Source organism: Labrus mixtus, chromosome 8 (assembly GCF_963584025.1).
Source record: "Labrus mixtus chromosome 8, fLabMix1.1, whole genome shotgun sequence".
Lineage (NCBI taxonomy): Eukaryota > Metazoa > Chordata > Actinopteri > Labriformes > Labridae > Labrus > Labrus mixtus.
Window position 1 is genome coordinate 24,443,988 of NC_083619.1, and position 15,399 is coordinate 24,459,386.

Genomic DNA, 15,399 nt, shown 5'->3' on the forward strand with positions numbered 1-15,399 from the left:
GATAAACTATAATAAATTTGCGTTTCCCAAACACAAGTAAGCGATTATTTTATGATTGCCTCTAATTAAAACAAGTTTAGAATAGAATAGAATAGATGTTTATTGCCATTTGCACAGGTACAGGACAGGTACAGGAATTATTGTGCGTTTCTCCCTGAGTCAGCTTCTACAAAAAAAAGTTAAAATTATATATAAAATAGAATAGCATTATAAGAAAAAAAGTACAAAAATAAATAAATAAGTTGTATTAACAGCTAAGTAAATTAAAATAAACTGTACAGAAGTGATACACTGTATTAAAGCAAATATATAATACAAAAAAAATAACAAAGGGAACACTGTACAATGAAATGAAAATATAAATAAGTTTTCTTATTGCACTTATTGCAGTTTTAGGGTATTTCTGTTTTATTAATTGGGGTTTTGTTTATTTTGGCTCAGTTTGAATACGACAACAGGTTTTTTTTTCTACATTATTTCAAATGTAATTGATACTCGAATTAGTTTAATGTGTTAATTTGTTTATTTTTTTTATTTTTTTATTTATTTGTTAGGGATATTAATGAACAGCTGTAACAATTACAGCTGTAAAAATGCCAGATTATAGCAGAAGTGCTAGTTTCCATCTGTTGTTCCTAGGCAGGTAAGAGAAAGAATTACAAATAAAATACAAATACAAATACATAATTGTGTTATCTTCAAAAACACATTGAAAGATTGTTGTCTTGTATTTATTGTTGAATGTGTGGTTGATTGGGAACAGAAACAGCAAAAATTAAACAAAAAGAAAATGAAAATAATATTTAGTAGGGTGCACCAATACTATAAAACAGGGAATGTTATTATTATTAGCGATATTTTCTGTGGATTAAAATGTAACTTTATTGTTATTTATGATTCAAGATTCCTTATATGTATATTTTATTATTTCAGAAATGTGTCTTTAAGCCCACATACTGTAAACATTAGCCTCTAAATGATGTCTGTAACCTACATACAATCCAGTAAACAATTTTATTTTAAAATAATGTGCATTTTTCATGCCCGTGTACAAGAGCAGACTTTGTTTATAACCCCTTGTTTTGTAAGGGATGTGTTTAAAAAAATGCTGTTTAATAAAAGTTAATTTTTAATAAATTGCGCCATACCCGGAAGCTGCATGTTTCGTGACGGAGGACAGCAACACGTGGTTTTGATAAGGACATAAATAGAGCCGCAGCCTCATTAACGAGTTCTCTTCCTTGTTGCGGTGATGGGGGTCGTACATGTTGTGGTGGAGAGTCAAGACCCAACGTGGTGAAACGTCGTCTATGGTAAATGTTAACATTGTCTATTTTATTACACTATCGTATGTAGAGCTGATGTTTTCTTTAGATGTGCTTCACCATGGTTGTTATTGTTACTTCCGCTTTGATTTCGTCGTTAGCTCGCTGCTTCAGTCTTAGCGCCAAACAGACCTCATGGTCTGTGCTGTTGAGGCCTTGTTCCACAGATTGATGCTCATGATTAAAGGCTGCATCAGAGTGAATTATATGTATAAATCAAAATGACTTAACAGCATGATTTACTACAATGTGTTCTTTACTACTGAACACTTAGGCTTTGGTTATTATTATTATTATTGTCTTTGCATGGCTTAGGCTGTTGAAACTGTATTATCCAGATAATTATGTATATGTGTAACTATCAGGTCTCAGCTTTAGAATAATTAAATATAAGTGTTTATTAATATGTAAGCATTACCTTCCTAAAATTGAATTTTTTTCATTTTTTTTTGGAACATATTTTTGTATTAAAGTTTTGGGGACGTATCCATTAAGTTAGGCTTAAATAACAAATATTTCCTTTACATTGCAATGCAGTTAAGCAGCCATTTAAAACTCTGTCCTTCAGATGATCAAAAAGTCAAACCTTAATGATGAGTTGCATGTGAGTCCGTGTTTCACCTGAACCTCATGATTATTCTTTCACTGCGCTGATGGGTTTGACAAAGTGGATGCTCATGAGGATGTTTCTTTGATTGTATGTTGAGACTAACCTGTCTTTACTTTTTTTCTATTTAAGGGTTCAGCGCATGGACTGGAGAATTGTCCTTCAGGTCAGTATCTTGAACTCTTCATTACACACCAATACAAATGTTACATCCATTTTGTAAAGTTAATATAGTCATAGTAAGTCTTACCTCTGTGTTTTTAGTCTTATGTCTGGAGGCTGACGTTTGCAGGGCTGTTTAATGCTCATGTAACTCTGAAATGTATTAGATTTTTGACCAGTTCTCGTTACTTTAATTTGTTTTTGTTAAACATCTCAACACTATCTGCAGCGTCAAAAGTGACCATTAAATCAAATTGCTGACTGAAACTGTTTTAACAGCCGGATATTAACATACCTTTTTTTTTCTTCTTCACAGGTAATGAGAACTCTTCATGAACGCTTGGCTTGCCAAAGTTACTCATTTATGTTTAAAAGTACTTTAATGAATGTTAAGTGATTTACAGTTGCAAAAATACTGCAAACCAATAGTTATTCTCTTAAAACTTCATGTATATGTACTGCGTCAAATTCTTGGGTTGAAAGTCTGAATGTATGAGCTGTGATTTTTGAACTGGTGAATAAAGATTAACTGGAATTTTAAAAGATGTGTGTTGTCACTTTAATTAGAAAACCATCTAGAACGGCTGTAAACTGGGCTGCAGAATAACCATCAGTGGCTTGATGTTGACAGTAATTTCAGATGATTTACCGGTATCTATTGGCAGGTAGATGATCTATTTCAAGATTTTTATTTGTCACATGCTCGTGCAGTGAAATGTAAAGACTGTTTTGTACGGCCATGCAATAACATTAAAATTACTAATACACATGTAGAGTGTAAAATTCCAAAAAATATTTAAAGCTGGCTATGACGTTTCAGTCTCTTAACAAAGCTGTCAGAATATCATCATGGTGATTTTAGTTTGAAGAAGTTAAGGTATCAGTATAGTTCTGTTAAGCAGACCCAGAAAGGGTTCTGTGAATGTTTTAAAGCCATTAAACTAGACTGAACCTGTATAGTTGGGCAACCAGAAAAAAAAAACATCTGGGGAAAATTGGCTAAATGAACCTCACCTAGCAGATATATTTTTCTAATTGTTTAGTATATAGAAGTTGGACGAAAGGGGGGAAAAATTGTATATAAGACTTTTATAGATAAAACGAACCTGGTTGGAGTAGAGTTGATGCTATCTAAACTACTTCCATGATCCTGTTTAGCACTTAAAACATGATAATGAAAGTCAGCAAATAGGTTGTGAATTTTTATTATATAAAATGGGAAGAACTGTAAAGTTTATATTGTTATAAATGCTAACTGGAATTAAAAAAAATTATTATACACAAAAGGTATAAAAAAAAGTTCACAATTAAAATATACATGTCAGGTTTAAAAAAAAAAAAATACAATAAAAATCTTGCACATTCATCACTGATGCCCAGTCAAACTTTTTACTTTACAAAAACTATTTACAAAAAACACTTGACAGCAGCCTCCAAGAGAGTTTGCGTCTGTACATTTTTGAAGCACGGCACAAAATCCACATGTAGTCTTAGACATTTTCACTTGTAGTGCTGATATTCATGCATAAAACACATTGGAAGCTCATTTTCCGTTTCGTAAAGGAGGAGTTCCTGTGCTGCTTGATTCAGCAAGGTCTTTACTTTGTCCCCGAATCTTTTTGGTTCCTGTGTGGTCCATTGACGTTCCCTCAAAGAGTCGCGCCATGAAAGCAAATCCGCTCTGCTTGATGTAGGACTTCCCAGCGAAGGTGTAGAGGACAGGATTGGCACAGCTGCTGATGAAGGCCAGACATGAGGTCACTGCGCGGCTATTTTTGGAGATATCGTCCAAACTGTAGATAAACAGAAAATAAAAAACGTAAAGTAACATAGCACGCTGAAGAGCTCATCTTAAACCACATTCTCTCAAATCCACTGACATGACAAACTAATATCCATGAATGAAGAACCGCTTATAGGGCCAGGGGAAGAGATGCAATGTGACATCGAAGAGACAAAAGAAAACCTCTAAGACGTTAAAAACAGCCACATGATAACACACAAAGTCACACACTTAACACAAAGGCTCAACATGAGTACGGAGGGACAGAGAAGGACTACATCCACAAAAAACAATTACACAAAGACCCAAAACCACAAAGTGACACCAACATGAAACAAAGACACAAAGATGCAGAGATGAACACAATGACTTAAGTTAAAACACAACTAGATATAGAGGAAAAAAGACACAAATTGATTACCCAGTTGACATTTAAAAAAAAAAAACCTTTAAAGAAACATTCAATGGGGACAAAGAAAAACACAATTTGATGTTAATTTTTTTTACAATGTGACACAAAATGACTAGAGGGACACAACCAAACCAACTTCAAAGACACAAAACAACCAAAAAAGTGAAAGTGAATGAGAATAAAAATCACTGCAGAGACATAAGAACTACAGACAAACACAAAATGACCACAGCGACAGAACCATAACAAGAAACAAACAACAACAACAACCGCTTAGTAACACAAAACCCAACACAAAAGAGAGACGTGGACTGACCATGAATAGACGCAAAACAATAAGAGATAATTAACTACAAATACACACAAAACAACTACAAACACACAACCATGATAAGCCACAAAACTACAAATAGAAAGAAAAAGGAATAAAGAGAACAAGATGATGACAAAGAGACAGAGAGAGAGAGAGACATCTACAGAGACAACATGCTTAGAAAATGTCACAAAGTCTAATAAATGTGCATCAAAGTTACAATTTGGGGTGAAGGGTCCACAGTTATAGTTTGTTTTCATTTTTGACTTGAAAGAATTTTACAAATACAGACCAATAAAAAACCTCACGTCTGTCTTTCTATTGAACTCCATGGACTGGTCCATTTATTTTTAAATTCTAAGATGATTCACTTTCTGACTTTTCTGCAATGCAATTGTTGTGTCCCCCCCAGAAATAAAATCTTAATGACTGGGGGTCACAAGTTGGGGAACTAAAGAAACACTGCACTTGTGACAAAAGGGTAAAAAAAATATGTGGGCCTTGGGTTTCTTAAAGGTCACATATTCTCCTCCTTTCCAAGCAGTTCAAATACGCCTCAGAGCTCCCCAAAAACATGTGTGTGAAGTTATTTGTTCTGAATCCACTCTGATCCTGTATTTGATCATGTCTATAAACCCCTCTATTTCAGCCCTGCTCAGAACAGGCTGTTTCTGTGTCTGTACCTTTAAATGTAAATGAGCTGTGTCTGACCACGCCCCCTCTCTGGAAGAGCTTGTGGCTCTGGCTCTTTCACTCCATGTCCTGTTGTTTACGATGATGAGGAGGCAGACTCAGAGGGCAGAACAAACACCTAGCTGTAGGAGTGTCACCCACCTGGGGGAGGGGCTACGGCCCTTTGTGATGTCATGAAGGGAAAATCTCCCTTCATGACATCACATTTTCTGAAAAGTGGAGCAGGCAAAAGACTTCCACCTCCCTATTTATCCTCCCAACCCAGCTGACTGTCATCAGCCATCAGCTGAGGGAGAACATCACAGGTACGCTCGATAACTCCTGATGAGCAAGGAAACCTGAGACCTAATTAATTGGGAATCATGAGACGCCAATCATGGGCGCCAAATGAAAACATGCCAAATGCACTTTGAGATTGTGGGAAAAAAATGGTAAAAATCTTAAGTTACTCACCGTTCTTTTGTCTTTGAATCCTTCCCATACCACTCAGCTGCCACCTTGGAGATACAAAACATACTCAGCGTTTATTCAAGGGGTTCAAAAAAATCATTCCTAAAGCAGTAACCAGTATTCTGATTTGACGAAAACAAAACCTTAATCACGTCCTTACTCACCTGCAGCATGTTTATAGCGTGGTACGGCAGCCAGAAAAGGCCAAACGTCACCACGATAGCCAGGATGAGGTTCTCGCTGCGGACCTTTCTTTGAAACTTGGTCTGTCTCAGGCGCCTCAGGATGAGGACATAGCACGTTATGATGACTGCGTATGGAAGAATAAATCCCGCCACAGTCTCTAAGGTATACTGAAACCTCACCTGCACACAGGAGGATACAAAACAGAACAGATGTGTAAATAAGAACAGATCAAGTTCATCCTTTGGACCTAACAGTGTGGGCAGCTCTTAACGCCTGGCTTTTTAGTTAGCTTAGCTTAATAGTTAGCGTATGAACCAGCTTTGTTATTTGAGTTGTTACATAACTGTATAACTTAATTAATAAAGCATTTAGACCGACTAATCCCTTGCCCCTTTTCACTTCCAGCCTCTAATAAAAAATGTGGTCCCTTCTGGGGCGCCGGTGGCTTAGTGGTTAGTTCCCACGCTCCATGAAGTCCTAAAAGCAGGCCGCCTCAAATCCGACCTGTGGCTCCTTTCCCGCATGTCGTACCCCATCTACCCCCCCTCCCCCCCAATCTCCAACTCTATCCAATGTCTTACATAGGGCATTGGTTCCCAACTGGTGGGTCAGGACCCCAAATTGGGTCACTGAGTAATTTCCAGTTTTTTTTTTCCGTCAGATGTTTTGAGGTGCAAAATGTTTTTCATTAAATACTTCTGATTGGTTGAAAAATATCAGAAATTTGGGTTATGATTTCTCATTAGGGAATTAGTGGTTGAGGTCCTGAGGCTAGTTGAGAACCTCTGCTTCAGGGTATGAACACCAGATAAAGACATTAATTGTTTGTTTCGTTCTAAACTTTCTTACATGTCGAGCCTCGGTGTGATTGGGCGCGCAAACCCATCTTTTCATATTCGTCTCATCAAAGTCCTTTCTCAAATCTCGAAACACCAGCGAGGGGATGGAGATCAGCATCACCAGCACCCACGTGCCCATGATAGCCCTCCTCACGATCTGCTTGGTGACGAGGGTCTTGGCTTTTCTCGGAAACAGCACGGCGACCATCCTGTGCACGCTCATCAGCGTGATTAGGAAGATGGAGGCGTACATGTTGGAGTTGCACAGGTAGAAGACGCCTTTGCACATGGCGTCGCCGAACACCCACGTCTGCTTGGCCAGGTAGACGATGAAGAAGATGGTGAGGGCCATGAGGAAGCCGTCAGCGCACGCCAAGTTGAGGATGAGGAGGGTGGTGACCGATCGCTGCCGGGTGCGCGCCAGGATGCTCCAGACGATGAAGAGGTTGCCGGGGACACCAAGGAGGAAGACCAAGCCGAGGATGAGGGCACCCAACGAGGTGGAGAAATCATTGCTGACCACACTTTCATCTTCTGGGTTTGTGCCATTGATGTTTGTAGGCGTGGTCAAGCGGGACGGACTGTAGGACTGGCTCATACTGGGAGGATCCCTGAGGGTAAGAACAGAACACTTCTTTTTTTAGATTGGCTCTTTGATTTATTTTACTCACACAAAATAAACAGTAAAACTAATCAGAGCCAGTTTCAATGTTTGAAATTGTCAGTCATAAACACAGTTAGAGATTTGGGGGATACAGGAAACAGTATTTATTAGTGTTTGTGTTTACATTCCCAGAGACTACAGATCTAAATAAGCTCTTATCACAAGCTTGCACACCTGAGCTTGTAACTCAATTTTTTAAAGTTGGATTAATGCTTTTTTTTTTTATCTGTTGTTGGATTTTTTTCTACTATTTTCTGCTTGTATAACTGTTGTATTAGAACAATATCTCGAGGTGTTGAACTGGATATCAGCACTGCCGGGATTATCTCCGGCACTTAGCCCGAGGCCTCTTGCCAGCAGGCTACAACATCACTCCCTCTCGTGTGATGTTGCTTAAATATGGAACAGCATAACACCAGCTCCTTTAAGCTACATTTTGTTTATTATACTGACATAATAAGAAAAAAGTTCTGATTGGAAAATACCACTATGCTGCATTAAAAACACCACATTTGTGTTCATATTTTCATCAACATATGAAACAAGATGTAGTGAACTCAGTCACCTTGTTTTCACTGCCAACTGATAAAAAAAATCGAGAAAACGTGCATATTCAAACCAAATAAGGCAAGTGCTAAATCGAGCAAAAAAAGTCCCTTAAATCGAACCTGAAATGGAGATAAACATCTGTTTTTTGCACTTTTTCTCACATGTTTTTTTTTTTTTTCCATCTGTGTGGACCAACACTTGCTTCCCACAGCGATTAGATCTCTGCTGAAGCATACAACTTACAAATCTTATCAATAACAAACGTCCCTCAGGAAATGTTTGCATGCTTATCTCCCATCTTGTTGTTTCACAGATGGTGTGTAACTGAAAGATCTTTGCTCTGCTAAGGTTTACCAAACCATCTGCTTCTGACAACCTTTCACTATATTAATCTTTCTTCACTTCAATGATGTGGACTTTCTCTGCAGCACTCAACAATGTTTTTGAGTTAACAGCAACAGGTCGCAAAAAATAACTTAGGCCGACCCTCAAGGAAATTATTTGTAACTGGGAATGATGTCCAGAGAGAGTAAAAAGAAAGCAACAAAGCATATTTGTTATTTAGTCACTTAACATAATTATTATTCACATCAATAAGACATGATGGCCCAATATCACAAGATAAAATCATGATGCAGTGATGATTGCTTTTTTGCTCGATATGATGGTTCATCAAAGCTAGGAATATAAAATGACCCCCTAAAAATGGGGCGGCAGTAGCTGTAGAGACTTGGGTTGGGAACCAGAGGGTCGCCGGTTCAAGTGCCCGTGCAGACCAAGTCTGGTAATTTGTCTGCTAGCTGGAGAGGTGCCAGTTCACTTCCTGAGCACTGCAGAGGAGCCAAGAGCAAGGCACAGAATCCCCCCCCCCCCCCCTCCACACCAGCTCAGGTGGGCAGCCTCCTCACCTTGGCACCCCTCCATTAGTGCTCTTGTTAAATAAGTAATTTGTAAAATTGAATTTCCCCTCGCTGGATTAAAAGTATATCTTCTAAATAGGTAAAGGGCAGGACTGATTTATGTTTTCACTGCATTTGGTCGTTCAGTTTAACTTCTTATTTTCCTTCGTCTTCTCTTCACTGCTGTCCAAAATGATTCTGCTGTCTGTTTCTTCTTCTTCTTCTTTTATCCCGCTGTCGACTTCATCTTTTCCAATAATCTTCCTTTCATGTTACCTTCCTTCATGTCATAAGCACCACAGTGAGGAGTCATAAATGGAGTGACACGGTGAGTCAAATTGGCAGGGAAATCTGCTTAGAGCGTCGTATTCGTTTTATTACCTGACTGACATGTGGCACCAGTGATTTGATAAATGTTTCCCGAGTCTGGATGATGATTACGTCGCTGTTTCTCGGTATTTTGTCCCACACCTGTTGACATTATAGTAAAAGGTGGTTGTTGGATTTCTGAGCACACTGACAATACCGATGATCTGGAGAAACCAGTGCCCAAGCAACTGAAGGTAAACATCCCAAAATATTGTTCAGTGATGGCACGCAGGCTGTTTCCAGAGCGAGGTGCTACCCTGACGCATCACCTAAAATATTCACTTGAGACCCCGTTGCCAACAGCGGAGCTCAAGAGGCAGCGTGCTAAAACATGCCAAACGTTTACAGTACTGCGTCAAAGAAGAAGAGTATTATGACTCAGACTTTGATTCATTTTAGATTTTTTTTTTTTTTTTTCATGATCTATGGTCTTTCATCATCTTTGGATTCTTTCTCACTGTCCGTTCACATGGAGAAAAGTACCCTGTAGGGCAAAGCTCACAGAGGGATGACCTTTAAGACCAACCCTGATTTAAATATGCTAAATTTAAAAATGAAATACAAGTGATGTGGAGGGAAGGTAATTGGCTCAGTTAATATTTCTGTAAAGCCACATTTCCCCATGTGAGAACAAGACTTTAGGGCCTTATTTCCTGATTAGGTCCTTAGTTTCCTCCTCTGGTCCCACTAAAACAAACTGTTTATTTTCCCCTGGTGGCTTTAAACGAGAGTGTACGAGTAAACAATCAAATCCAGGCGTACATCACTGGTTAAAGAATACAATGGAAAGAGGAGTCCATGCAACACGGGAGTGATGTCAAGTGGCGTCACAGCTTCTCAGAAATGACGGCTTCTTACAAAATATGTCTTTCTTAATCAAATCACGGATCTTGAAGCTGTTGCAAAACACAACAATGCCATCTGTGAGGTGAAGGGTTGTCATGTTTTTAATTTCAATACAATTCTAATAAAAGTCACAAAATATTGATTCGATAACATAGAACAATAATAGAAGCCACAAGCACCCCTAACAGTAACCCAGGCAAACTCCTTCACACTGTGTTGTGTTGGCAATGTTTTACTACCAAAATGTTGCCAAAGTATTTGTGCAATTAAAGCAGTGCTCTCTTTCTCTTTCTCTCTCTCTCTCTCTTTCTCTCTCTCTCTCTCTTTCTCTCTCTCTCTCTTTCTTTCTCTCTCTCTTTCTCTTTCTCTCTCTCTTTCTCTCTCTTTCTTTCTCTCTCTCTTTCTCTCTCTCTCTCTCTTTCTCTCTTTCTCTCTCTCTCTCTTTCTCTGTCTCTCTCTGTCTCTCTCTCTCTTTCTCTCTCTCTCTCTTTCTCTCTCTCTCTCTCTCACTCAAAGCTATTGTTTGAAATATCAACAAAGATCTATAAGTTTTTTTTAAGCATTGATTTTGACCATTAAAATAACTGAGATAATTGAGACAAATTTAGTTAAGATAAAGACACAAACAATGCAATTAATGAGTTGTCTTCTCGGCAATGGATACACAACAAGAGTATAAAAATACCAAGAAAAGATACCAAGGTTTAGGACTGATGGGGAAAGATGGCGTTTGGTGTCGCTGCGCCCATTATGTGGAATAACTTTCAGAGGACAGTTAAGTTGGCCTCTGTTGTTTCATACGGTGTTTTTAAAGATCTAGTATCTGAGCTACCTCAGGAAGGAAATTGCAATTGTATTAAATTGTGAAATCATTGAAGTAGTTTGTAACCTCGGTCCTCCCTGCTAAAATAGAGGATAAATAAAATAAATAAAAACAGTTTTTGCACTGAACAAAGTCAATTAAGAGAATAAGTCAAGTGTTGTTAATGTTGGAATGACACATTAAGAAAATGATTGTAAAAGCATCTACAGAAGACACCAACAAGTGGAAGTCAGGAGAAAGAGTTGAAAGAGGGGGAGAAACAAGCAAATAAAATAGTTTTAAAAAATTTGGAGCATTCATTTGGCGGCAAAATCAACAAAACAAAACCTGAGATATGTTGGGAGGAATAAATCCCCAAAACACTGAAAAACCACACGACCCTGCCAGTAACTCTGTTTACCTTTAGCGGATTAACTAGCAGTCCAGACGTTTGAAATAATGAGTCATAGTTTGTAATATATCTCCTATGTGTAAATAATCAAGTCACCAAATGTAAATGATTATTACAAGAAGAAGGAAAGACGAGTAAGAAAGAGCAGACGTTTGTAAAAATGTGACAGAGACTTTGAAGGAAAGTCGTCCAAAATCAAAGTGATGGGAGTTTGAGAGTTTACATTTCAGAGTGACTGACCTTTCCAGGACTTGACGTTTCTCTGTGTTGTCTGTCAAATTCACGTATGCCTCTGCTGCTCTGTCCAGCTCTGACAGTGTTTCCCTTGTGTGACAGTGTGTGGTAGCTCAGTCCATAATAAGCTGAATCACATCCTGCTCCACAGGCTGCGACATGCTATCAGAGAGAGGGAGGAGGAGAGGTGTGTCCCTCCTCACCACTCTCCCTCTCTCTCTGTCCTTATGCTGTTTACATGTATCTCCATAAATGATTAATATGGGATTTTCAAGTGATATAACGCTGTATACTTAAAGCTCTTTTTTATATAAACAATCTGTAATTCTCTCAGGGGGGGGGGGGGGGGGGGACATCCCAGTGTCCTGAAACAAAATGTAACTTTGTGTGTCTTGAGGCTTTCTTTAACAGAGTGATCTGTTTCGTAATCTGTTTCGTAATCTGACGGAAGAGAGGAGTATAGGTGCTTGCACAAGCTCCCCTGTGTCATTGATGCTGAGCACACAAGCGCAAACATGCATGCAGACACACACACACACACACACACACACACAGCAACAAAAAAATGCACACTCACCAGTTCATACAGGCCTCTGACGGTGACAGGAATGTTTGGTAGAAGTGGAAAATGTGGAAAAGCCCAAAGCTGAAGCTCAATCACAGATTCACCAACAAGCAGTTTTTGGAGTTTTCCTTTTCTTTTTTTTTTTCTTTTTTTTAACCCTTTTTCCCTCCAGAGGAAGAACATGCAATCTTTATCGAAAACTTCCTTTAAGAAAGTAGAAACCACGAGTAGAACAATCTGCTGCAGCTGTGCGGGGACAGTGAGGTAGAGAGGGGTACAGAGAGAAAGAGATGCAGAGAAATGTTACTGGTATTCTCAGGTGGTCTCACATCCAAGCTCTAACCAAGTAACCTCTGTTTATTAAAATTACATTTGCACATTTCACCTTAACTTTTCCTAGAAATACATAGGGGGGAGCTCCAAGGAACAAAAACCCCACTGTTTAAGGTTTAAAAAACAACATAAAGGACATAAATAAAGTTCAGATAATCTTATGTTAAACCGTTTCTTTTTCCATATTTATCAAGCGTTATTAAACCTTCCCTACAACAAATCTTCACTTGTGTCTCCTTTATACTTTTATATTCATCAAGGTACTACCTTTAAAACGATCAAGTTGCATTACTCTTTTTTAGTAAATACATGTTTTTAATGTGGCTGTTGTATTTAAAATGTCTGGTTGGGGATCTCCAGCACCTGCAGGCACATTTCTAATGTGTCCTTGGGCGAGACACTTAACCCCACAGGTTGCAGCAGCTGCTTCGTTGGCGGCGCTTGAGTGTGTATGAATGGGATTAGTTACTTCTGATTGACACTTTACACAGCAGCCTCTGCCGTCAGTGTGTGAATGTGTAGGTGTGACCTGTGGTGTAAAAGCTCTTTGAGTAGCCAGAAGACTAGAAAAGTGCTTTACAAGCTCAAGGCCATTTACTTATGACGCCCACAGACCATATTAGGCAACCTTTTAAAGCAACAAATATGGAACTTTTCCTCCTTCAAATGTTAGTTCAAATTCAATCCAATGACGTCAACCACATGTCCACAGAGCTTACGGCTTTACGGCACTGGCTCATCAGCTTTCAGCCAAATAAAAGCCAATCAGACCATCGTTGTACTGAGTGATACAATTGCTGAGGCTTAAAGACGGAAGAGGACGGTGACAGATTGGTCAGGAGAGAAAAGAAAAAGAGAGAGTGACGCAGCAAGAAGCTGGACTAGAGTAGATAGTGAATAGGCTTTTATATGTTGTCGAGAGCTTTGGGAAACACCAGGCTGCCAGTCAGAGGCTGATCTGCTGTGTTTTACATCAGTGAAGTTGCCCTCAGCGACCTTCGGTGGGCGCCAAAACACACCAAACCAAAGTCCTCCTTTAACTATTGAGATTTAGTCAAACCAAAACTAAACAAAGTTTGAACGTTTCATACAAAAAAAAACTAAAAACTGAAGTTCCAAGCAGTAATCAAGAATCAAAACAAGACACAAACATAAGTGCTTATCTTTTCAATAAATACTAATTGTTATATTATCACCATATATTTAAACATTTTTTTTAATGTCCTAAGTGAACAACACACTTTTTTAAAATCTTCATCAAAACTATTTCACTGGTTTAACCTTTGGACAGACACACTCTGATTAAAATTCATCTTTACTTTTTCTTGATACCTGTTCCCTAAAGTTCATACTTCATGCTCTCTCTCTAATGTTGAACGACCTCTGAATACATTTTAGTATTGATCGTCTAACTGAGCGAAACACAACCCCACAGGCAGCTGATTCATTGATCATTTAATAAAATCATTTTTAATCATTCTCTGACTCAGAATATCGGCTCAAGTTATGAGACAGCTTTCAGAGATATTACTCATGGCCTCAGGCTCTGAAAGCAGATCCTGCTATCAGGGAGACTTAACATCAATCTGTTCCACTTTGCACCACAGGGGGGCAACACCTCCACAGTGATCTACTCTTCAGCTCCTCCTCCTCCTCCTCCTCCTCCTCCTCCTCCTCCTCCTCCTCACATAAACTTGACACTCAGCAGCTCCTCCTCAGTGTTGCGCTCATCCATTACATTGCAGCAGTCCTTTTAAACAATTTATTAGCCATTCAACTCCACGGTTTAACAAGCCCCCAAAACTTTCCATTTTACTAGAAAGGCTCCGTGCCTGCACTCATGTGTGTAAATACAGTAACAGCATACAACACATGGAACATTCCCATTTAGTCTAAACAGATTACCTTGCCCTTATAATAAACACTAAAACTGGATGCCCACGTGAAGACATTTATAAAGTAAATCTCGACTTTGATCAGGTTTAATGCAGTTTTATCTGACTAGCTATATAGGCTTTCATTATATATGTTGAATCCTGTGTTATGATGATGAAGACTCTCATGAAGGAGAATTAGGCTCACCTCAGTGTAAAACCAATAATCATCACTGATTGTGTTTTGGCCCAAACTTTGATCTTTTCTAACACTTTTGGTGCACAAACCTAACCAAACTGAGATATGAGAAACTTTTTTTTTACAGACTGATTTAACTATTTAACTTTCGTGCCAACATAACCATGGTCTCACAAGAAAGCTGGTAATTTACCACAATTACTCATAACATTTAGACCAAGTAGACGTAGTTGAAGTGACATCTCCCCTTAAGACGATGAAGTTATCAGCTCAAGTCAGCATAATGAATTGGTATTTCAGGTGCCTATAGCTGGTTTTACATTATGCACCACTGAATATGTCTAGAAATGTTCAGGCAGGCTGCCCCCTGAAATCTTCCTGAGTTGCTTCTTCACACATGTCCCTCACAGTGGGAGGCGGAGAGGGGGGAGGGGGGTCTAAAGAGGCAAGACTTGATGGAAGTAGAACAACATGAAAATGGGGGATGAAGCAACAGAGTCTGACTCTATGATGACAGTTTTGCCTTTCTGCATGTGGTTTTATCTTACTCACGGTATCAGAACATGCTGGAAAGCAGAAGACATAATGAAGCAGTTTCAGTACGTGCACAGAAGCGGTTGCTAACCTGTAAATGTCATCGCCCCCTCCCACTCGCTTGTAGTGAAATTTCCAAAATATTTCCTCACACTGGCTAACCTTGACTTCACGCTGAAAGTTTACTTTTTTTGTGTGTGGGTAAAGTTGGAGCGAAAAAATCAGCTGTTTGTGTGCACACATGCAACTTTCCCCAAAACTTTCAGGAACTTTTCAGGAGCTTTGTTCATGTGTGAAAACGCCGTATAGCCCTATTCACATGTGCACAAAACTCCTGAAATTTTTGGGG

At 38.9% G+C, this 15,399-nt stretch overlaps 1 protein-coding gene and 1 long non-coding RNA gene across 3 annotated transcripts; one reads left to right on the plus strand and one right to left on the minus strand.

Annotated features, from left to right (window-relative positions):
• Window positions 1-1,209: 1,209 nt before the first annotated feature.
• On the plus strand, window positions 1,210-2,591 carry LOC132979487 (uncharacterized). The gene is made up of 3 exons (XR_009674054.1): window positions 1,210-1,313; window positions 2,065-2,098; window positions 2,411-2,591. It is a non-coding gene; the product is annotated as an uncharacterized LOC132979487 (long non-coding RNA).
• A 692-nt stretch (window positions 2,592-3,283) lies between these two features.
• ltb4r2b (leukotriene B4 receptor 2b) lies at window positions 3,284-11,711 on the minus strand. Of its 2 annotated transcripts, none has more exons than XM_061045341.1 (5): window positions 11,568-11,711; window positions 6,781-7,381; window positions 5,910-6,110; window positions 5,749-5,792; window positions 3,284-3,887 (listed from the first exon to the last, which is right to left on the minus strand). In XM_061045341.1, exons 2-5 carry the CDS (start codon window positions 7,366-7,368, stop codon window positions 3,638-3,640), a joined length of 1,083 nt encoding a protein of 360 aa, XP_060901324.1. In that variant the 5' UTR covers window positions 7,369-7,381; window positions 11,568-11,711; the 3' UTR covers window positions 3,284-3,637. The 2 variants fall into 2 exon arrangements, with proteins under 2 accessions (XP_060901324.1, XP_060901323.1); XM_061045340.1 differs by having other exon boundaries at window positions 11,552-11,709.
• Window positions 11,712-15,399: the final 3,688 nt, after the last annotated feature.

Bases quoted from the DNA above. Each gene is read 5' to 3' on its own strand.
- ltb4r2b (XM_061045341.1), bottom strand. From the start codon at position 7,368: ATGAGCCAGTCCTACAGTCCGTCCCGCTTGACCACGCCTACAAACATC. The intron at 6,111-6,780 runs GTAAGAAAGTTT...TCCTGTGTGCAG, and splicing joins ATCACACCGAGGCTCGACAT to GTGAGGTTTCAGTATACCTT. The intron at 5,793-5,909 runs GTGAGTAAGGAC...TGTATCTCCAAG, and splicing joins ACGCTATAAACATGCTGCAG to GTGGCAGCTGAGTGGTATGG.